The 22,769-nt window shown below is 51.5% G+C and overlaps 1 protein-coding gene across 8 annotated transcripts in view; it reads right to left on the bottom strand.

The window, feature by feature from the left end:
• vps13d (vacuolar protein sorting 13 homolog D) overlaps nucleotides 1-22,769 on the bottom strand; it is a 107,854-nt gene that overhangs the window by 15,400 nt on the left and 69,685 nt on the right. For all 8 annotated transcript variants that reach the window (XM_075475433.1, XM_075475434.1, XM_075475438.1 and 5 more), the window contains 17 exons: nucleotides 19,429-19,564; nucleotides 19,291-19,338; nucleotides 17,757-17,907; nucleotides 17,446-17,662; nucleotides 17,114-17,364; nucleotides 16,836-17,027; nucleotides 16,629-16,755; nucleotides 16,395-16,537; nucleotides 15,340-15,470; nucleotides 14,966-15,141; nucleotides 13,675-13,798; nucleotides 13,185-13,420; nucleotides 12,994-13,096; nucleotides 12,563-12,720; nucleotides 12,323-12,431; nucleotides 11,757-11,927; nucleotides 3,227-3,331 (listed from right to left, as the gene is read on the bottom strand). In XM_075475433.1, coding sequence (XP_075331548.1) covers nucleotides 3,227-3,331; nucleotides 11,757-11,927; nucleotides 12,323-12,431; nucleotides 12,563-12,720; nucleotides 12,994-13,096; nucleotides 13,185-13,420; nucleotides 13,675-13,798; nucleotides 14,966-15,141; nucleotides 15,340-15,470; nucleotides 16,395-16,537; nucleotides 16,629-16,755; nucleotides 16,836-17,027; nucleotides 17,114-17,364; nucleotides 17,446-17,662; nucleotides 17,757-17,907; nucleotides 19,291-19,338; nucleotides 19,429-19,564 — 2,578 coding nt within the window. The remainder of the gene's footprint in view (nucleotides 1-3,226; nucleotides 3,332-11,756; nucleotides 11,928-12,322; nucleotides 12,432-12,562; nucleotides 12,721-12,993; nucleotides 13,097-13,184; nucleotides 13,421-13,674; nucleotides 13,799-14,965; nucleotides 15,142-15,339; nucleotides 15,471-16,394; nucleotides 16,538-16,628; nucleotides 16,756-16,835; nucleotides 17,028-17,113; nucleotides 17,365-17,445; nucleotides 17,663-17,756; nucleotides 17,908-19,290; nucleotides 19,339-19,428; nucleotides 19,565-22,769) is intronic.

Below are 22,769 nucleotides of genomic sequence, written 5' to 3'. Positions count from 1 at the left end.
CTGGGTGACTGTAGTTGGGTGTCTGTAGCTGGGTGTCTGACAGCTGGGTGTCTGTAGCTGGGTGTCTGTAGTTGGGTGTCTGACAGCTGGGTGTCTGACAGTTGGGGGTCTGTAGCTGGGCGTCTGTAGCTGGGTGTCTGTAGCTGGGTGTCTGTAGCTGGGTGACTGTAGTTGGGTGTCTGTAGCTGGGCGTCTGTAGCTGGGTGTCTGACAGCTGGGCGTCTGTAGCTGGGTGTCTGACAGCTGGGTGTCTGTAGCTGGGTGTCTGTAGCTGGGTGTCTGACAGCTGGCGTCTGTAGCTGGGTGTCTGTAGCTGGGTGTCTGACAGCTGGGTGTCTGTAGCTGGGTGTCTGACAGCTGGGTGTCTGTAGCTGGGTGTCTGTAGTTGGGTGTCTGTAGTTGGTCGTCTGACAGCTGGGCGTCTGTAGCTGGGTGTCTGTAGCTGGGTGTCTGTACCTGGGTGTCTGTAGCTGGGTGACTGTAGCTGGGTGACTGTAGCTGGGTGACTGTAGCTGGGTGTCTGTAGCTGGGTGACTGTAGCTGGGTGTCTGTACCTGGGTGTCTGTAGCTGGGTGACTGTAGCTGGGTGTCTGTAGCTGGGTGTCTGTACCTGGGTGTCTGTAGCTGGGTGACTGTAGCTGGGTGACTGTAGCTGGGTGACTGTAGCTGGGTGTCTGTAGCTGGGTGACTGTAGCTGGGTGACTGTACCTGGGTGTCTGTAGCTGGGTGTCTGTAGCTGGGTGACTGTAGCTGGGTGACTGTAGCTGGGTGACTGTACCTGGGTGACTGTACCTGGGTGTCTGTAGCTGGGTGACTGTAGCTGGGTGTCTGTAGCTGGGTGTCTGTAGCTGGGTGACTGTAGCTGGGTGACTGTAGCTGGGTGTATGTAGCTGGGTGTCTGTAGCTGGGTGTCTGTAGCTGGGTGTCTGTAGCTGGGTGACTGTAGCTGGGTGTCTGTAGCTGGGTGACTGTAGCTGGGTGTCTGTAGCTGGGTGTCTGTAGCTGGGTGACTGTAGCTGGGTGTCTGTAGCTGGGTGTCTGTAGCTGGGTGTCTGTAGCTGGGTGTCTGACAGCTGGGTGTCTGACAGCTGGGTGTCTGTAGTTGGGTGTCTGTAGCTGGGTGTCTGACAGCTGGGTGTCTGACAGCTGGGTGTCTGTAGCTGGGTGTCTGTAGTTGGGTGTCTGTAGCTGGGTGTCTGACAGCTGGGTGTCTGTAGCTGGGTGTCTGTAGTTGGGTGTCTGACAGCTGGGTGTCTGACAGTTGGGGGTCTGTAGCTGGGCGTCTGTAGCTGGGTGTCTGTAGCTGGGTGTCTGTAGCTGGGTGACTGTAGTTGGGTGTCTGTAGCTGGGCGTCTGTAGCTGGGTGTCTGACAGCTGGGCGTCTGTAGCTGGGTGTCTGACAGCTGGGTGTCTGTAGCTGGGTGTCTGTAGCTGGGTGTCTGACAGCTGGCGTCTGTAGCTGGGTGTCTGTAGCTGGGTGTCTGACAGCTGGGTGTCTGTAGCTGGGTGTCTGACAGCTGGGTGTCTGTAGCTGGGTGTCTGTAGTTGGGTGTCTGTAGTTGGTCGTCTGACAGCTGGGCGTCTGTAGCTGGGTGTCTGTAGCTGGGTGTCTGTACCTGGGTGTCTGTAGCTGGGTGACTGTAGCTGGGTGACTGTAGCTGGGTGACTGTAGCTGGGTGTCTGTAGCTGGGTGACTGTAGCTGGGTGTCTGTACCTGGGTGTCTGTAGCTGGGTGACTGTAGCTGGGTGTCTGTAGCTGGGTGTCTGTAGCTGGGTGACTGTAGCTGGGTGACTGTAGCTGGGTGTCATTAGCTGGGTGACTGTAGCTGGGTGACTGTAGCTGGGTGACTGTACCTGGGTGTCTGTAGCTGGGTGACTGTAGCTGGGTGTCTGTAGCTGGGTGTCTGTAGCTGGGTGACTGTAGCTGGGTGTCTGTAGCTGGGTGACTGTAGCTGGGTGACTGTACCTGGGTGTCTGTAGCTGGGTGACTGTAGCTGGGTGTCTGTAGCTGGGTGTCTGTAGCTGGGTGACTGTAGCTGGGTGTATGTAGCTGGGTGTCTGTAGCTGGGTGTCTGTAGCTGGGTGTCTGTAGCTGGGTGACTGTAGCTGGGTGTCTGTAGCTGGGTGACTGTAGCTGGGTGTCTGTAGCTGGGTGTCTGTAGCTGGGTGACTGTAGCTGGGTGTCTGTAGCTGGGTGTCTGTACCTGGGTGACTGTAGCTGGGCGTCTGTAGCTGGGCAACTGTAGCTGGGCGTCTGCAGCTGGGCGTCTGCAGCTGGGCGTCTGCAGCTGGGCGTCTGACAGCTGGGCGTCTGTAGCTGGGTGACTGTAGCTGGGTGACTGTAGCTGGGTGTCTGACAGCTGGGTGTCTGTAGCTGGGTGACTGTAGCTGGGTGTCTGTAGCTGGGTGTCTGTAGCTGGGTGACTGTAGCTGGGTGTCTGTACCTGGGTGACTGTAGCTGGGTGTCTGTAGCTGGGTGACTGTAGCTGGGTGTCTGTAGCTGGGTGACTGTAGCTGGGTGTCTGTACCTGGGTGTCTGTAGCTGGGTGACTGTAGCTGGGTGACTGTAGCTGGGTGACTGTAGCTGGGTGTCTGTACCTGGGTGTCTGTAGCTGGGTGACTGTAGCTGGGTGTCTGTAGCTGGGTGACTGTAGCTGGGTGTCTGTAGCTGGGTGTCTGTACCTGGGTGTCTGTAGCTGGGTGACTAGCTGGGTGTCTGTAGCTGGGTGTCTGTACCTGGGTGTCTGTACCTGGGTGTCTGTAGCTGGGTGACTAGCTGGGTGACTGTAGCTGGGTGACTGTAGCTGGGTGACTGTAGCTGGGTGTCTGTACCTGGGTGTCTGTAGCTGGGTGACTAGCTGGGTGTCTGTAGCTGGGTGTCTGTAGCTGGGTGACTGTAGCTGGGTGACTGTAGCTGGGTGTCTGTAGCTGGGTGTCTGTAGCTGGGTGACTGTAGCTGGGTGACTGTAGCTGGGTGTCTGTAGCTGGGTGACTGTAGCTGGGTGTCTGTACCTGGGTGTCTGTAGCTGGGTGACTGTAGCTGGGTGTCTGTAGCTGGGTGTCTGTAGCTGGGTGACTGTAGCTGGGTGTCTGTACCTGGGTGTCTGTAGCTGGGTGACTGTAGCTGGGTGTCTGTAGCTGGGTGTCTGTAGCTGGGTGTCTGTAGCTGGAGGCTACAGAGGCTTGGAGCTCTGGAGTTCTCTGAATCAGTGTGACAGTCACTCACCTCCAGCTCCTGCTCAGGCTCACTCTTCGGTCCACTTTCTTTGCTCTGGTCCTGTTCTGTGCTGGCCGAGCTCCGGACCATTCTCCTCTGATTGAAGTCACTGATCTGGAAACAGGGGCAATTAAAACCATACAGAGAGCAATTTTTATGTGATGCCAAAAGAGCAGCCTTAGAGAGAAGTAACAAACAGAAAGTACAGTCAGCAGTGCAGCTGGAGCTCAGAGGGAAACATGTGAGCTTCCATTGTATTTTAGTTTGGGATACATTTATTCCATCATTATTTATTTCATTTGACTCAACTGATCATTCTGAAGGTATGACATGTCCTGGTACCTTCGAACTGAACATTTAGCCCAAGTCATAGAACTAAATGCCACACGTATGACGTCACACGCACTTGAATGAGCTTGAATGAGGGAAACTGGACTTCTGGGATCTTGAAGACGTTTCACCTCTCATCTGAAAGGCTTCTTCAGTTCTGAACTTGATGGTGGGGGGTATCAGCTGATAAGCAGAGAGGGTCGATCCAGTCACATGTGTCACTGACCCCCCTGATCGATGTGCATGTTGTTAGAGTCATTACCACCTCTGAACTGTCTCCCTGCCTGACAGGGAGAGTTCTGGCCACAGGATCCAGGCTGGGAATGCTTGTGAAACTGCCTGGAGAGGAGAGACCATGCTGCTCTGTAGGTGCTGGAAGGTGGTACCTGAGACCACCTCCTCTGTTCAAAGATGCTTCTTCCAGTTTAACATGGATGGCTCCTCTGTCAAACCATCTGTCTCCTCTGTCCAGAATGTGGACATTACTGTCCTCAGAGTCCCTTCTCCTTCAGATGTAGGTGCACTGCTGAGTCTGGACCTGAAGAGGGGGCTCTCCTAAGTTGTGCCATGTGCTTGTGGAGCTGTTCTTTGGTCTCTCTGATATAGAGGTCCCCACACTCCTCTCTGCACTGCACTGCATACACTCAGTTTGTGTTTGGGTGTTTGGTCCTCTGGGTGAAGCAGTCTCTGGGTGAAGCAGTCTCTGTCTGAGGGTGTTCTTGGGTTTGAAGTGCACTGGAATGTCATGTTTGGAGAGGTCTCTGTCGCATATGGAAATACAATATGTTTGCACCTGTTCTTCAGAATCAGAATCACTTTTTATTGCCAGGTATGTGGACACACACAAGGAATTTTACTCCGGTTACACCTCGCTCTCTTCAGTGCAACAAGTACAAAAAATAGACATGGAACAAGGCTAAAGTATAAAGTGCAAATTGGTGCATGGTGCAAGGATGGATAGTAAAATATAAATATAAATACAGAGTTCACAGTATGGTAGGATGGATTTTCTTCTTAGCTTCTCTACCAGTTTGGTTTGGTCCATTTGTCTGAGGCCCAGTTTGGGGATCCACAGGTTTTGACCCAGGTGTCGTCCACATATCTGAACCAGTGGCTTGCTGCTGTTCCTTTGTATGAGCTCAGTGCTTTGCTTTCCTGTTCCTCCATACAAAGCTTATGCTTATGCTCTGTAGAATCAGTCATTGTATTTGGAATAGGTGGTGGAGAGGCAGAGGTTCAACAGGACATAGATCTGATCAGGAGTGAAGTTGGTTCTGTCGTTCAGTGAGACATCTTGCTGCAGCCGTTTCCTGACAGTCTCCACTGCTGCTGAAATCAGTGTGCAGGTAAAAAGTGAGGTCACATCAACTGTTTCACTTGGGGACAGTTTCAGATGTTGGGTCTTCTTCACAAAGTCTGTGGGGTTCTGCATATGATGAGAGTTTCCTTCCAGGGGTGTGTAGCGTTATTGGTTATCAAATATAAGGATTTATCTTAAACCTCGAATTAAGGGCACCACCTACCGTTATCTTAACTTTACGTTACAGTCAGGGAGGAAAACTGTTAAAATCTTACGATCCTGGTATGTTAAATTAATAATCAGTTAATAATCAATTAATAATCAGTCTCATATCTCGCTACTTTCGCAAAGTTCTCGTTTGGTTGGACAGACATTACGTAAAGAAAGCATACGACACAATCTGTGATTATAACATATATATATATAGATATATGAACTGTTTATTAAAATGATATGACCAAAACATGAACCTTTAAAACAAACAGGAGATGCATTGAATATGGGTGATTATATAAAACACTTAGTGAACGGAAAATAAAATATGGGGAATGGGGAGATACTGGATGTATTCAAATAGTTTAGGTTGGCTTACTATTTGACGCTAAATACTGACATTTCGGATTAATTTATCATTCTGTGAAAGCCTCGAGACATCCATCAAACCCACTTTAAGGTGAAAACGGGTCGGTCTTACTGTGCTGAAGTTCTGCTTAGTCAGCTCGGAACACGGCAGCGGCCACGCGGGGTCCGAGGGGATTTCTCTTCCGCTCTCTGGGCCTTCCTGGTTGTGGTGGCTGACTTTAGCGGACTTCTCAGTTGCTTCTTTCACCGGGAAACGGGAACGATGGTGCCGAGGACTGTGGTTAGCTGATCGAATCTTCCGAGTGTCAGTGGGTCCGTTGCTTCTCTGATGAAGTGAACTTAAGTTCACAGAAGATTAATAAAAGGTTGCTTGGAGTTGGCTTTCTGGGTAGGAAAACTTCATTCTGTTCTTATCTTTGTTCGGGTCTTTCTTTCTCGTCTCCGGGGTCTCACTGGGTTCTGGAGGGCTTCCTTCCGGTCGTCCTCTGCATCGCTCCTCCTCACGTCCTTCCGCTCTCTCCTGAGATTATGGGAAAACTCCCAAACTCTGGTGAGCTCTTCTCTCCTTCTCAAACCATCTCCAAATCTCTCTGAGCAACTGTTCTCTGCTCAAATCTCCTTCTGAAACTCTGGGTTGAAACTCTTCTGGAACAAGTGAAGGCATGAAGCCAGAAACAAGACGCCTGAAGCGAGAGCCAGAAAACGAGAGAGCGAGAGGGCTGTGTTTTTCGTGGGTTTCGGGTTTTGACTCTCGGAGGCGGGGCGTGACGTAAGCTTACACTACTCTTTCAGCCAATGATATGCCTGAACTGTGGTGAATGTCTGCCTGGGTGTCTGTGTAAGGTGATCTGTGCTATATGGGGATTTCTGGATAGAACAAAGAAACTCTTATTTCTCCATTACTCCGTCTCATAGAACATTTGTCTCGGTGATTCTGAAAACACCACATCTTGTTAAGATATGCAGATTAAAGATATAACATAGACTTGCAATATAAAGACATCAAAATAACACACAACGTAATTGATGATTATGACTTTCAAAATTCAGATGAATATCTATGAAATCGTGACATATGAATAGTGAACCACACAATGTTGATTTTCTGTGTTAACAATGGGGATACCAAACAAATACCAAATAGATACCGAAGGGACATCGTTAGAAGTTAATAGTTGCATATATCTTGTCCATTTTACTGAGTCCTCTGGGACTTAAATGTTCAACTAATCAACACTGCAGACCACTAGGGGGCAATGTGGTTCCATCAGGCAGGTTGGGCATTTTCCACCAAGATCAGTTCTTTGTCAATATTTAAGCCAGAATCGTACAAATTGTCTCTATATGCGTCTTGTGATCAAGCTGGAAACCTGAAAGAAATTGTATACGGTTATCAAACACATTTAATATAGTTTTAAGGTTCGACTAAAAGTGAGTCTTAGTGAAGTCTTCTCAGTTCGTGTGTAGCCATCTGGTCTCTTTCTCTTGTGGGAGAGGGTGTTAAAATGTCAACCGCGATTCATGGTGAAGATAAGATAGTGAGGTCTCCAACATCTCCAACAGAAAGGTCCTTTGTTCATTCGAGTTTATCCCAATTTATGGAGAGCGTCTGTTGCGAGTTCGACTCCCCAAAAACTCTCAAAAGGGTAGAAGGTTAACGTAAATTAGGCAGTTTCTGTCTCTTTTTCCTTTGTGGAAAGAAAATGGAGATCTGTTTTTTATCCACATACGTAAACATCCCCCACAGGAATGTTGGTATCGTCAGAGACTGAAGGCCTCTTAATCCACACGGCACTGTGACTGCTACAGGTGCTTAGTAGTGATGTGTGATTCATGAGTCAATCATTCAAAACTTTACCGACTCGGGAGTTACGAGTCATTGGGTCTCATGCAAGAACCGTTCGTACGCACAGATTTGTTCTTAAGTCGTCCGTACGAGTGATTTAAGAGAATTTGTGCATTCACCAATCTTTTCGTATTTTACGTTTTCTTTCAGGTACGAACAGAATTTACAGTGATCCAGAGCTGTCGTAGGAGTTTCCTAAAACAGTCCGCTGTTATTCCAATCAAGTTTGCTTGACTTATGGATTGTATATTTAATTATTTTGAAGAAAACATAAATAAATATATACATTATACCCCATAATTATGCTGACATTATTCTGTTTGACTTAAATTATTCACTGATTGAAGGTTAATTTGACTCTGTATATAACAAGGTCAATAGGAAGCGTAACCAGCGGCTGATTTTCTACTTTCGGATGCCTTAGCGCGTCAGACTCTTTGAAGAGACCTTGTGGAGACAGACGAATGGCTGACATCGCGATTAAGATTGCCAAGGACTGTGCTGCTGCAGATATGCAGCTTGCTAGAGCCACAACTCCAGAGAGAAACACGCCGATCAAACCCAATTCCACCACACGTCCAGGTCCTCACCACCCTTGGATTTTTGGCCACTGGAACCTTTCAGAGGGAGATTGGAGACAGATCGGGGGTGTCCCAGTCCTCTGTGAGTCGTGTGCTCCCCTTGGTCATCAAAGCTCTCATCAGTTTATCACCCATGGTACTTCAGATTCCCATACACCGCTGTCCAACAAGTACAAATTAAGAGGGACTTTCATCCCGTGGCTGGACTGCCAATCATAATTGGAGCACGAGACACATACGCATAAAAACACCCGTGCTCCTGAGCTGAAGGTCAGGTGGGTGTGTCTCGATACAGCGGGGGACAAATAGCCCAGAGAAGGCATGCCAGATTTGCACAATATTGCCATGAACGAGGGTCTCCTACTACCTGAACCAGCCCAGGCAGACCAGAAGGTGTGGTGCCAGAAGACCCCCCTCATGGACCGCCCCATCAAAGAGCCATCATGATGAGGCAACAACTGATTGCACGGCTTTAGTTGCAGTCATTGAGTTCCTGCCCATGGCGAGACAGGTTTTTTTTATTACGCTATTTTCACATTAAACTATTTCTTTTTTTTTTATTTCGGTGACACGGAATTAACAGCACTCGTAATAACTTCCCATTTCTTGGCTTTAGCAGGTCCCGTAATTCCACTGCTGACTCTGCTAAAAATGACAGATTTTCCTTTCTGGATCTTTGAAAGCAGAACTTCAGTCTCAGAGCCCCTAAAGTTGTTCTTTTTGCTCCTTATATGGTATAATTTTGGGCGTAGAGTATTCATATCTACTATCCTCGTGCACGTGCACTTAAATACGCACGGGTGGGATTCATCATTTACGCAGGTCGTTTGTTGACTCTGACGTGGCGTGTTCGTACGAGACCTTCGTATGAAAAAAGTAAGAGAAATTTAAAAAAAAATATGAAAAAGAGGCCCATTTTCTCCATTAACTCGTTCACTGACTCACCGCTGCTACTGTCAGCTAACTGCAAAGAGGAGACATGCCACACAACTCTTATTCTTACTGCAACTGCGTAAACGTAGAAAGCTAATTGCTGTATTAGCTCCGTGGCTGAAGCAACAGCTCTGCTCCAGCATCCTGCACCATGAACCCTGCTCTGGTGGTGGCATCCTGCACCATGAACCCTGCTCTGGTGGCAGCATCCTGCACCATGAACCCTGCTCTGGTGGTGGCATCCTGCACCATGAACCCTGCTCTGGTGGTGGCATCCTGCACCATGAACCCTGCTCTGGTGGCAGCATCCTGCACCATGAACCCTGCTCTGGTGGCAGCATCCTGCACCATGAACCCTGCTCTGGTGGTGGCATCCTGCACCATGAACCCTGCTCTGGTGGTGGCAGCATCCTGCACCATGAACCCTGCTCTGGTGGTGGCATCCTGCACCATGAACCCTGCTCTGGTGGTGGCGGCATCCTGCACCATGAACCCTGCTCTGGTGGTGGCAGCATCCTGCACCATGAACCCTGCTCTGATGGCAGCATCCTGCACCATGAACCCTGCTCTGATGGCAGCATCCTGCACCATGAACCCTGCTCTGGTGGTGGTAGCATCCTGCACCATGAACCCTGCTCTGATGGCAGCATCCTGCACCATGAACCCTGCTCTGGTGGTGGTAGCATCCTGCACCATGAACCCTGCTCTGGTGGCAGCATCCTGCACCATGAACCCTGCTCTGGTGGCGGCATCCTGCACCATGAACCCTGCTCTGGTGGTGGCATCCTGCACCATGAACCCTGCTCTGATGGTGGCAGCATCCTGCACCATGAACCCTGCTCTGGTGGTGGCAGCATCCTGCACCATGAACCCTGCTCTGGTGGTGGCAGCATCCTGCACCATGAACCCTGCTCTGGTGGCAGCATCCTGCACCATGAACCCTGCTCTGGTGGCAGCATCCTGCACCATGAACCCTGCTCTGGTGGCAGCATCCTGCACCATGAACCCTGCTCTGGTGGCAGCATCCTGCACCATGAACCCTGCTCTGGTGGTGGCAGCATCCTGCACCATGAACCCTGCTCTGGTGGTGGCAGCATCCTGCACCATGAACCCTGCTCTGGTGGTGGCAGCATCCTGCACCATGAACCCTGCTCTGATGGCAGCATCCTGCACCATGAACCCTGCTCTGGTGGCAGCATCCTGCACCATGAACCCTGCTCTGGTGGTGGTAGCATCCTGCACCATGAACCCTGCTCTGGTGGTGGCAGCATCCTGCACCATGAACCCTGCTCTGGTGGTGGCAGCATCCTGCACCATGAACCCTGCTCTGGTGGTGGCAGCATCCTGCACCATGAACCCTGCTCTGGTGGTGGTAGCATCCTGCACCATGAACCCTGCTCTGGTGGTGGCAGCATCCTGCACCATGAACCCTGCTCTGGTGGTGGTAGCATCCTGCACCATGAACCCTGCTCTGGTGGTGGCAGCATCCTGCACCATGAACCCTGCTCTGGTGGTGGCATCCTGCACCATGAACCCTGCTCTGGTGGTGGCAGCATCCTGCACCATGAACCCTGCTCTGATGGCAGCATCCTGCACCATGAACCCTGCTCTGGTGGTGGTAGCATCCTGCACCATGAACCCTGCTCTGGTGGTGGCAGCATCCTGCACCATGAACCCTGCTCTGGTGGCGGCATCCTGCACCATGAACCCTGCTCTGATGGCAGCATCCTGCACCATGAACCCTGCTCTGGTGGTGGCAGCATCCTGCACCATGAACCCTGCTCTGGTGGTGGCATCCTGCACCATGAACCCTGCTCTGGTGGTGGCAGCATCCTGCACCATGAACCCTGCTCTGGTGGTGGCAGCATCCTGCACCATGAACCCTGCTCTGGTGGTGGTAGCATCCTGCACCATGAACCCTGCTCTGGTGGTGGTAGCATCCTGCACCATGAACCCTGCTCTGGTGGTGGCAGCATCCTGCACCATGAACCCTGCTCTGGTGGTGGCAGCATCCTGCACCATGAACCCTGCTCTGGTGGCAGCATCCTGCACCATGAACCCTGCTCTGGTGGTGGCAGCATCCTGCACCATGAACCCTGCTCTGGTGGTGGCAGCATCCTGCACCATGAACCCTGCTCTGATGGCAGCATCCTGCACCATGAACCCTGCTCTGGTGGCAGCATCCTGCACCATGAACCCTGCTCTGGTGGTGGCAGCATCCTGCACCATGAACCCTGCTCTGGTGGTGGCAGCATCCTGCACCATGAACCCTGCTCTGGTGGCAGCATCCTGCACCATGAACCCTGCTCTGGTGGTGGCATCCTGCACCATGAACCCTGCTCTGGTGGCAGCATCCTGCACCATGAACCCTGCTCTGGTGGCAGCATCCTGCACCATGAACCCTGCTCTGGTGGTGGCAGCATCCTGCACCATGAACCCTGCTCTGGTGGTGGCATCCTGCACCATGAACCCTGCTCTGGTGGCGGCATCCTGCACCATGAACCCTGCTCTGGTGGCAGCATCCTGCACCATGAACCCTGCTCTGGTGGTGGCATCCTGCACCATGAACCCTGCTCTGGTGGCGGCATCCTGCACCATGAACCCTGCTCTGGTGGTGGCATCCTGCACCATGAACCCTGCTCTGGTGGCAGCATCCTGCACCATGAACCCTGCTCTGGTGGTGGCAGCATCCTGCAGGAAGTGTGGGATCACCCATCTCAGAAGCTGCCTCCTGAGGCTAATCTGCAGGCTGAATATATGGAGCATGGAGCAGAGTTCATGTGAAAAAGTGCTCTGAGTGGGAGAACAAACCAAAACAAGAACCAATGACTGGCTTTCAGAATCGCAGAACTGGTTGTTATTAGAACATGAGAAATTAATGGCATGACCCGTAAGATGACATCAAAGTGGCACAATGAGTTCTTCTTCTTCCATGTAAAAGAGGAGAGAAGTGGGTTTGGTTCTCACCTGTAGCACACGTGTGGGTCCATCAGGCAGCACTTGGACCGACAGCACCCCAGAGCCGGGCCTCATCTTCTGGTTGATGAACTGCTGCTCGGGGCCAGGTTCCAACACCCCGGAATCTGGTCCCAGCACCACCTCTGCTCCATCATACAGGCCCGCCATGCCCCCTTTCACCTGAAGGGAACAAGGTGTTGGCTCAGATGATGCTGGGGACTGGACAGCTGAGACAACACTGAGGACAGATGATGCTGGGGACTGGACAGCTGAGACAACACTGAGGACAGATGATGCTGGGGACTGGACAGCTGAGACAACACTGAGGACAGATGATGCTGGGGACTGGACAGCTGAGACAACACTGAGGACAGATGATGCTGGGGACTGGACAGCTGAGCCTGCAGCACACGGCCCTTCTCCCCCAGATGGGAAGCAGAAACTTGGGCTATCCTTTCCGTCTTCAACACACTGAAAACCGTTTCTCAACAAGTGTTACTCAGCATCCATGAAACACTGCGGCTGCAGAACACCACAGCAGAGCACAGAGCTGAAGGATGGACGAGGGCCCCTACCTGCACCACCAGCCGAGGCAGGCCGCAGGTCAGCATGCCTGAACTGAAGTACCACGTCTGGGTGGTGCTGCGCCGGGAGTCTGGCCTCCGCAGCATCAACGGCTCGAAGCTGAAGAAGCACCAAGAAAACACCAATCAGCAGTCAGAGAGAAGCCTGGATACACAGTAGTATGTCTTCTTCTGATTTATGGTAAATGACTCCTGAGAAACATTAGCTGTGATCCCCTGCACAGCACCAACCTGTTGTCACTGACAGCTGCAAGTCCAGCGATGTCCAGCACCAGGGACGAGTCCAGAGGCCGGGGCTGGGACGGCTTGCTCTGAGGTGGAGACGAGCCTTCATGACAAAGCATGCCGGTGCCCGTCATCCTCCACAGCTGGGAGCGCTTCCCCGGCTCCTGCACAACAAGCAGCCTGCTACTACACACTCACTCACAGAATTACTGTCCACCTCCCATCACTCATTTCAGGGCTCACACTTTAAAAATGCCTTGTTTGTCTGTCAAACCCTGACCCTGTTTTCCTTTACTTACATTAAAATAAAGAAAAGGAAATAGAAAAACTGCTGCTTATCTTTTAGGTTTGCTGGTAGAACTTTGCCCACTTTAAGGAAACTGTTGCCTTCTTCTTCCCTTTTGGAATAAAATGTGTGTCTCATCTTTGTCTCGCACCTTTTTTCTGAGGATGACTCTCTGAGTCTTGGTGTCCACGTCCAGAACAAGTTCGGCACAGCTCACAAGATGCTTTTTCCCAACAGGTCTCCTCCCAACATTCCTGCACACACAAGAGGAGGCAGCTGAACTCTGTGAGCAACTGGTGAAAAACATCCTGTTGTTTCCACTTCATCAGACATTGGGCGTACTGTGAGAAGGTGCGCGTGGCTGCGATGTAGATGAAGTTCTCGTAGTAGAGTTTGTTGTATTCTCTGAAGAAGTTCATGTCTGCCGTGACCTCAGAGGATCCTGCTCCCTTCACAGTGAGTGTGAGGTAGGGGGGCAGCGTGGGCTCATCGCAGGCGTAGTCCAGGACCGCCATGGCCTTCACCTCGGTGTGCAGCCGCATATCAGCCACACCGTGCTGCCAGAACTGAATCGGCACCTGAGGGAAAGATCACATCCTTCATCACTCTGCTTTAAATGGTGCCACCTGTTTACAGGGGCTGTGCTGCTGAGCCTGCATGTTCCTGAGCTGAGATTGGACATTCTCAATAAAATAATTCATCATGTCCATGCAGAAAGAGAGAGCTCGGCGTATACGGCCCCTCACAGACTATATAGCGCTTTCTGGAGTGACTGTGTCCCTGTGGCTCTGTGAGAGCTCATGTGACTGAAGCTGTGGGGACACTGACGTACCTCAGAGGTGTTGTCGATGCGGAGAGGAGGAGGCAGCTGGTCAGTGTCTGTGAAGGAGATCTGGTAGGTGGCACCCTTCAGGGTGATCTCTGTCCGCAGGAAGAAACAGTTTCCCATTGTGTCCCTGGTCAGATCAAAAGGCACATAGAGCCTCTTAAATACTGCACGTTACAGTGGGCCAAAGGTATCAAGCTGCATTCTGTGACAGCAAACAAAGAGCAGGCTCATTCTGGACAACTGCACAGTTCCAGGAGAAAGACGAAATAATAAGCAAGGTGATAACGCTATAAAAACAAGCTGGACTTAAACTGCTAAGGACATTCTCTACTGCACAACCTCCACCAGCTCCTCTTTTAAAAAGCTCCTTTTGGATTTAAAGGAGAAGTTCTGCTTTTTAAACCTGGACCTTATTTCTGCCATAAAATCCGTTCATCTGCTCCCCGATAACAGTTTGGTGAAAGTCGGCGTCCTTCAGAAGATATTTAGATCACTGGAGATCAGCGTGTATCCATATAACAGAGAGAACAGGGCAGAGACAGTACAGCCTCTGAATAAGGCATTATCTGTCTTTATGTCACCACTTTAAGACCAATGAATGAATGAACGCATTCTGTTGCACTGTTAGCTCAGAGCTGCGTGTTGTTGTTATTGGGGGCTATCGGGGGGCTTTGTACACACGCGTCTACTGGGATGACGTCATCAACACGCGGCGCTGCAGCACAGCTCACTCACTCCGTGCTCTGGGACGGTCGCTAACTTCACACAGTTTGCTGCTGCTGGTTCTGTGCAACATGGCAGGAGATTCATCAGATTCTGACGACGTGGACGACCACTTTGAGTACGATGGGGGTCCTCACCGGAGTGAGTGAGCTGTGCTGCAGCGCCGCGTGTTGATGACGTCATCCCAGTAGACACATGTGTACAAAGCCCCCCGATAGCCCCCAATAACAACAACACGGCAGCTCTGAGCTAACAGTGCAATAGTACGTGTTCATTCATTCATTGGTCTTAAAGTTTTGGTGAAATAAAGACAGATAAAGCCTTATTCAGAGGCTGTACTGTCTCTGCCCTGTTCTCTCTGTTATATGGATATAACCGATCTCCAGTGATCTAAATATCTTCTGAAGGACGCCGACTTTCACCAAACTGTTATCGGGGAGCAGATGAACGGATTTTATGGCAGAAATAAGGTCCAGGTTTAAACAAACTGGAACAAACTTCCCCTTTAAGAAGGAATGTAAAAACCTCCTTCCTAAGCCACTGCCAGCTAACCACTGTTTGTTTGGCTGACCTCATGTTGATGTGGAAGGACTTGGGTTTGTTGACCTCAAAGCCTCCTGACCATGTGCAGTTGGGCGTGTCCATCAGGCGCACACACAGCAGCTGGTCGTAGTCATTCCTGGGCCAGTGAAAGACCACACTGGAGCCCGGCAGGGTGGAGATGTACCCCTCTGGGTTGGCAGTACCCTTCAACACAATCAATTAGGAGATCTGATTTATTGCAACGGGGAAAGAGCAACAGCACACATGATGATAACAAAGGGCTTTTAGTGGATGGTAAGCAGCAGGTTAGGGATGGACTCATTTCCTTCTCTTCTGATTTGTCAGAGAAGTGGATGAAACAAACTCCATCACCGAGGACAACTAGCAGAAGATCTCACTCACCTTTCCTCTTGCGAACTCTCTCTGAGCAAAGGCCAGCTTGTGGGTGGAGCGGTTGTCCAGCAGGTAGCGCGGTGCAAAGGTCACTATGTGAGTGTCTCTGTAGTGTCCTTTTCCTTTGCGAACACTGATGCCTGTGTTAACAAGTTTGGGGACGGTGAGAGCAGAAATGGACTCTGCAACACTTAACATTAAGCTAGCTGAAGTATGCCACAGAATAGGAAGCCGTTACATCACTGCCACCATTTTAATAATAATACATTTAATTTGAAAAAAAGCGCCTTTCTCAACACTCAAGGACACTTTACAACACATTAAAAACACAATAAATAAAATAACACAAGTTAAAAAAGAGGCTAGAGGGAGAATGCAGCTTGAAACAGATGGTTTTGAGTTTTGATTTGAAGAGGGGTAAAGAGTCAATGTTGCGGATGTCTGGTGGGAGTGAGTTCCAGAGTTGGGGAGCAGAGCGACTGAAAGCTCTGCTGCCCATGGTGCTGAGACGGGCAGAGGGCACAGAGAGGTGGAGGGAGGAGGAAGACCTGAGGGAGCGAGATGGGATGGAGAGCAGACAGATATGGGGGGGCCAGTTTGTGGATGGCCTTGAATGTGTAAAGTAGGGTTTTGAAAGTAATTCTGAATTTGACCGGGAGCCAGTGAAGCTGCTGGAGGACGGGGGTGATACGGTGAAAGCTGCAGAGTTTTGAACCAGTTGAAGCTTATGAAGGGATTTGTGAGGGACACCGAAAAGGAGTGAGTTGCAATAATGTATGCGGGAGGTGACGAGGCTGTGGACCAGGATAGCAGTGGTGTGAGGAGTGAGAGAGGGGCAGAGGCCATTAATGTTACGTAGGTGAAAATATGCAGACCGGGTAATGTTACTGATGTGGGAGTGGAAAGAAAGTGTGCTGTGGAGGATGACACCCAGACTCTGAACCTGAGGGGAGGGGGACATTTTACAACATCAATTAACTTTAAATTCTGTGTAGACAATGATGGGATGCTGGACCAGGAGCAATCACATAATAACACCAGACTGGGTCAATGGAGCAGCTTGCCTATGTTGTAGATGAGTCCAGGCCTATTCCCATGCTGGATGACTTTCACAGCCCTGACTCCACTGCCTCCATCCAAGGAGAAGCCTTGGCACCAGCCTGGAACTCCATCAGGGTGGATTCCTTTTCCAATGCGCATTGTGCACCTGGAAGAGGTGGAATGAATAAAACACCCCGTCAGTTGGCTAGAACCTCAAGAGCCAAACTCATTCAGACACACAGAGCGAAGACACTTGCATAGCGGGCTGCTCCTTGTCAGTGTAACAGAAGAGTAACGGGCTGAGGCTTCGGGCCAGCTCGTGCTCCTCAAACTGCCCTGCTGCATCAGCCTTCCCATTGTCCTGACGGAATATCAGGGGCAGACCTGAGGAAGCAAAGTGCTGTTAGGGAGCGTCAGCCACAGCTTTTCTTCTTCTGAGAGCTGCGAAATAATGGAAATATCACCCGTCTTGTTGATGAGCCAGTAGGGGGCAGAGATGAGGATCTTCAGAGCCCCCTGCGCACGCAGGATGATACGGATGGTGAGACAGAGCAGACGTTTGTTGGGGTCATAGAGCCTCATGCGCACCACGTAGTTCTGAGTGCCGGGAGGGATCAGCAGCTCTTTGCACACGGGGAAGCTCTCCAGCAGGACTCCTGCAGAACAAACGTTAGAAGCACTGTGAGTGAGATCAGGCAGCATCTGTAGGACTGAATCACCCCTCAGGGCCCAGGCTCCTCACCCAGCTCCATGTTCTGGGAGGTGTCCGCAGAGTGAAGCACCGCCTCTTTCCCCGGCTTCAGGGCGCCTTTGATGGCCGTCCCTTTGATGTAGTAGTTGAGGTCGCAGGGCAGCAGGTTGTGCAGCACCATGGTGGGCAGCAGGTAAACGGTGTGGCCCGGCTGTCGATAGATCTGCTGAGCACCACCGCTCAGCTGCCTCTTGGCCGGCTGCTGCTCTGGGTAGTTCTCCTTTTTGATGACCACACAGAACCTGCAACATGCAGATAGTTAGCACAGTGAGTTAGAAGGAGTGCCGGGAGGAAAAGCCCAAAGCACAACCGACTCTTTGTACCTGAAGTTACGCTTGAGGCTGTCATCAAAGTCTGCAGACTGACACTCCCTCTTACTGCTGCTGGTCTCCCCGGCCCGCTCCACGCTGGTCCAGTGGATGGGAACCTTACAGAAGAACAGGCCCATGCCTTTGGGCCGAGCTTGCAGCCTCCAGGACGTCAGATGGAGAGGGATGGCCAGGGCCTGCCCGGGCAAGATAGGAGGCAACACCACCGGTTCTGTGGAAGCAGAGACACAGAGACACGGCAAGCTTCTTCAGAAGGGACTCAAAGCCACACACCAGGACATGTGGGGCCCAGAGCGGAGCCTTACTGTCAGGGGCCGAGGGACTGTCCAGTCTGACCTCCATCAACGCATCCAGCCGGTTCTTCACCATCAGGGCGGAGCGCACAGTGATCACCTTCCTTGCACTGCCCTCCATTGTGATAGCGAAGACCACCCTGACCGGGGGCAGAGCCGAAAACTGAGGGAACACACAGATTCCACACAGGTTACGCTCTTTACTGGTGAACCGCTGACCACATGGAGGAGCTGGTTGTCTTCAGTGTTCACGTTTAATTCGCAAATTTAGCGTGTCCGCTGTTCTGTTCACACTGACGATCCAGGCTGGCGTGTCAACTCGATTCACCATTCGACCCGCGTCGGACCCTAGTCTTTTTGCCGAGCCGAGTTTGATGTGAAAGCAATTGACGCGGGATAGACAGGATGGACATCTCCATGAATTGCATATACACTTGCGTGACCGAACAAACAGCCAGCAACAAAAAGAAGTCCTCAAGGTGTCCCGCCAGCGTTGGTTTGAAAAATTTGATGCAGACAGGTGTATTTAGGCCTACCTCCGACGCATGTGCGGCATTTTATGTGTTTCGTGTGACGCTCTGCCACTAGGCAACGCCCCCGGAACTCGGCTTCAGGCGGCACGGATCACTTAATACGCCAAGCTTTCACGTTGCTCGACACAGGACGAAGTGGCAATTGGGACCCGCGATGGTAGCGGATCTCAGTGTAAAAACAGCTATGGAGAATAAAACATGTGGACTTGTGAGACAGGCATGGAGACACTGCAGCATGTTTACAGCCTGAACAAGGACCCTGAGGACAAAAAGTGGACCTGACATTCCACTGGCTGATTAACGTGGGACCCATCAGCACCATGCCTGTATGTACGCATCAAAGTCAAGTCCCTGATGTCAGCCTACAGAGTTCTTAATGGAACGGCTCCCATCTACCTGAATGCTCTCACAACTCGGTCACTCCGGTCGTCACAGGATTGTGTTCCAGCAGTGCCTACACCACACTGAAGACAATCTAACTCTGTTCATGTGTCGTTCCACGATGGTGGAATGACCTGCCGAGCGCTACCAGAACAGGGGCGTCCCTGAATATCTCCAGGAAACTCCTGCAGACCCAGCTCTTCAGAGAGCATCTCCTGCCCTGCACTGACCCTGGACCTCCCTACCCCCTCTACTGCCCTTTCTCTTTCTGTACCTCCCTCTATGCCTGCACTCTCTCTCTACACTCTCACCCATGTCACCTCTGACAGAGTCTGAAAAATTGGTGTGCGTGTGTGAATGAGCACACTGCAATAAATCCCCCAGCTGACTGGGTAACAGCGGCCTTTTTACAGGTACACAGTGCTGTAGTGTTTGTTGTGTGAATGATCAAAGAGGAGCAGAGGCAGCTATAAGGAAGGTAACACCGAGTAACTGAAGCATAAAGCCGCTGATACAGGACGAAGCTGGAAAACTGAGTCATTGCTTACGGCAAGTCAGGCCCAGTGGGAGCACAAAGCAGGGAAACTTTGGGGGGCACAACAGACTGCACTGAAGGGTGTTGGTGGGCTTACATAGACATGAGGGTGGATGATGTTGGTCCTGCTGATGGGGCTGCCCACCTGTGGAAGGGCACGGAGGACAAAGAAAGGTTTCATCAAAACAATAATCAATGATAAGGCTGAATATCAAAGAAAAAGTGTTGTGCTCACAGTGTTTGAAGAGTTGTTCCTGTCTGAAGCTGCATAACGAAAGAAAATGCCCACTTTGTCCACAGACACCGGCTTGACCTGCTCCCACCCGCAGACCCGAACCAGCAGCTGGTGAAGCTTCAGCTCATGGGTGTGTCTGCAGAGGGGGGGGCAGGGGGGGTTAAAGGCCTCCATCTATACACCACTTACACAGAGTTCACCTCAAAGGGATGAGTCTTTAACCTGAAACTACTAAATGAATGAATGAATGAACAGAGAGGAGGAGCCACTGCAACACAGCTCTGCATCATCTGCAGCTCTGCATCTCTGCAGCTCTGCATCATCTGCAGCTCTGCATCATCTGCAGCTCTGTATCTCTGCAGCTCTGCATCATCTGCAGCTCTGCATCATCTGCAGCTCTGCATCATCTGCAGCTCTGTATCTCTGCAGCTCTGCATCATCTGCAGCTCTGCATCATCTGCAGCTCTGCATCATCTGCATCTCTGCAGCTCTGCATCTCTGCAGCTCTGCATCATCTGCAGCTCTGCATCATCTGCAGCTCTGCATCTCTGCAGCTCTGCATCATCTGCAGCTCTGCATCATCTGCAGCTCTGCATCTCTGCAGCTCTGCATCATCTGCAGCTCTGCAGCTCTGCATCATCTGCAGCTCTGCATCTCTGCAGCTCTGCATCTCTGCAGCTCTACATCATCTGCAGCTCTGCATCATCTGCAGCTCTGCCTCTCTGCAGCTCTGCATCATCTGCAGCTCTGCAGCTCTGCATCATCTGCAGCTCTGCATCATCTGCAGCTCTGCAGCTCTGCAGCTCTGTATCTCTGCAGCTCTGCATCATCTGCAGCTCTGCATCATCTGCAGCTCTGCATCATCTGCAGCTCTGCATCATCTGCAGCTCTGTATCTCTGCAGCTCTGCATCATCTGCAGCTCTGCATCATCTGCAGCTCTATCTCTGCAGCTCTGCATCATCTGCAGCTCTGTATCTCTGCAGCTCTGCATCATCTGCAGCTCTGTATCTCTGCAGCTCTGCATCTCTGCATCATCTGCAGCTCTGCATCATCTGCAGCTCTGTATCTCTGCAGCTCTGCATCATCTGCAGCTCTGTATCTCTGCAGCTCTGCATCATCTGCAGCTCTGCATCATCTGCAGCTCTGTATCTCTGCAGCTCTGCATCATCTGCAGCTCTGTATCTCTGCAGCTCTGCATCATCTGCAGCTCTGCATCATCTGCAGCTCTGTATCTCTGCAGCTCTGCATCATCTGCAGCTCTGCATCATCTGCAGCTCTATCTCTGCAGCTCTGCATCATCTGCAGCTCTGTATCTCTGCAGCTCTGCATCATCTGCAGCTCTGTATCTCTGCAGCTCTGCATCTCTGCATCATCTGCAGCTCTGCATCATCTGCAGCTCTGTATCTCTGCAGCTCTGCATCATCTGCAGCTCTGTATCTCTGCAGCTCTGCATCATCTGCAGCTCTGCATCATCTGCAGCTCTGTATCTCTGCAGCTCTGCATCATCTGCAGCTCTGCATCATCTGCAGCTCTGCATCATCTGCAGCTCTGTATCTCTGCAGCTCTGCATCATCTGCAGCTCTGCAGCTCTGCATCATCTGCAGCTCTGTATCTCTGCAGCTCTGCATCTCTGCAGCTCTGCATCTCTGCAGCTCTGCATCATCTGCAGCTCTGCATCATCTGCAGCTCTGCATCCCTGCAGCTCTGCATCTCTGCAGCTCTGCATCATCTGCAGCTCTGCATCATCTGCAGCTCGGTATCTCTGCAGCTCTGCATCATCTGCAGCTCTGCATCATCTGCAGCTCTGTATCTCTGCATCTCTGCATCTCTGCATCATCTGCAGCTCTGCATCATCTGCAGCTCTGCATCTCTGCAGCTCTGCATCTCTGCAGCTCTGCATCTCTGCATCTCTGCATCATCTGCAGCTCTGCATCATCTGCAGCTCTGCATCTCTGCAGCTCTGCATCATCTGCAGCTCTGCATCATCTGCAGCTCTGCATCTCTGCATCATCTGCAGCTCTGCATCATCTGCAGCTCTGCATCATCTGCAGCTCTGCATCTCTGCAGCTCTGCATCATCTGCAGCTCTGCATCATCTGCAGCTCTGCGTCATCTGCATCTCTGCAGCTCTGCATCATCTGCAGCTCTGCATCATCTGCAGCTCTGCAGCTCTGCAGCTCTGCATCTCTGCAGCTCTGTATCTCTGCAGCTCTGCATCATCTGCAGCTCTGTATCTCTGCAGCTCTGCATCATCTACAGCTCTGCATCATCTGCAGCTCTGCATCATCTGCAGCTCTGCATCTCTGCAGCTCTGCATCTCTGCAGCTCTGCATCATCTGCAGCTCTGCAGCTCTGCATCATCTGCAGCTCTGCATCATCTGCAGCTCTGCATCTCTGCAGCTCTGCATCATCTGCAGCTCTGCATCATCTGCATCATCTGCAGCTCTGCATCATCTGCAGCTCTGCATCATCTGCAGCTCTGTATCTCTGCAGCTCTGTATCTCTTTAGCTCTGCATCATCTGCATCTCTGCATCATCTGCAGCTCTGCATCTCTGCAGCTCTGCATCATCTGCAGCTCTGCATCTCTGCAGCTCTGCATCATCTGCAGCTCTGCATCATCTGCAGCTCTGCATCTCTGCAGCATCTGCAGCTCTGCATCTCTGCAGCTCTGCATCATCTGCAGCTCTGCATCATCTGCAGCTCTGCATCTCTGCAGCATCTGCAGCTCTGCATCTCTGCAGCTCTGCATCATCTGCAGCTCTGCATCTCTGCAGCTCTGCATCATCTGCAGCTCTGCATCTCTGCAGCTCTGCATCATCTGCAGCTCTGCATCATCTGCAGCTCTGCATCTCTGCAGCTCTGCATCATCTGCAGCTCTGCATCTCTGCAGCTCTGCATCATCTGCAGCTCTGCATCATCTGCAGCTCTGCATCTCTGCAGCATCTGCAGCTCTGCATCTCTGCAGCTCTGCATCATCTGCAGCTCTGCATCTCTGCAGCTCTGCATCATCTGCAGCTCTGCATCTCTGCAGCTCTGCATCATCTGCAGCTCTGCATCATCTGCAGCTCTGCATCATCTGCAGCTCTGCATCTCTGCATCATCTGCAGCTCTGCATCTCTGCAGCTCTGCATCATCTGCAGCTCTGCATCATCTGCAGCTCTGCATCTCTGCAGCTCTGCATCATCTGCAGCTCTGCATCTCTGCAGCTCTGCATCATCTGCAGCTCTGCATCTCTGCATCATCTGCAGCTCTGCATCTCTGCAGCTCTGCATCATCTGCAGCTCTGCATCATCTGCAGCTCTGCATCTCTGCAGCTCTGCATCATTTGCAGCTCTGCATC

The sequence above is a fragment of the Odontesthes bonariensis genome, chromosome 10 (genome assembly GCF_027942865.1).
Source record: "Odontesthes bonariensis isolate fOdoBon6 chromosome 10, fOdoBon6.hap1, whole genome shotgun sequence".
In the NCBI taxonomy this organism is placed as follows: Eukaryota; Metazoa; Chordata; class Actinopteri; order Atheriniformes; family Atherinopsidae; genus Odontesthes; species Odontesthes bonariensis.
Note: the sequence above shows the minus strand (reverse complement) of the source record. Positions and strands in the feature narration are given on the sequence as shown.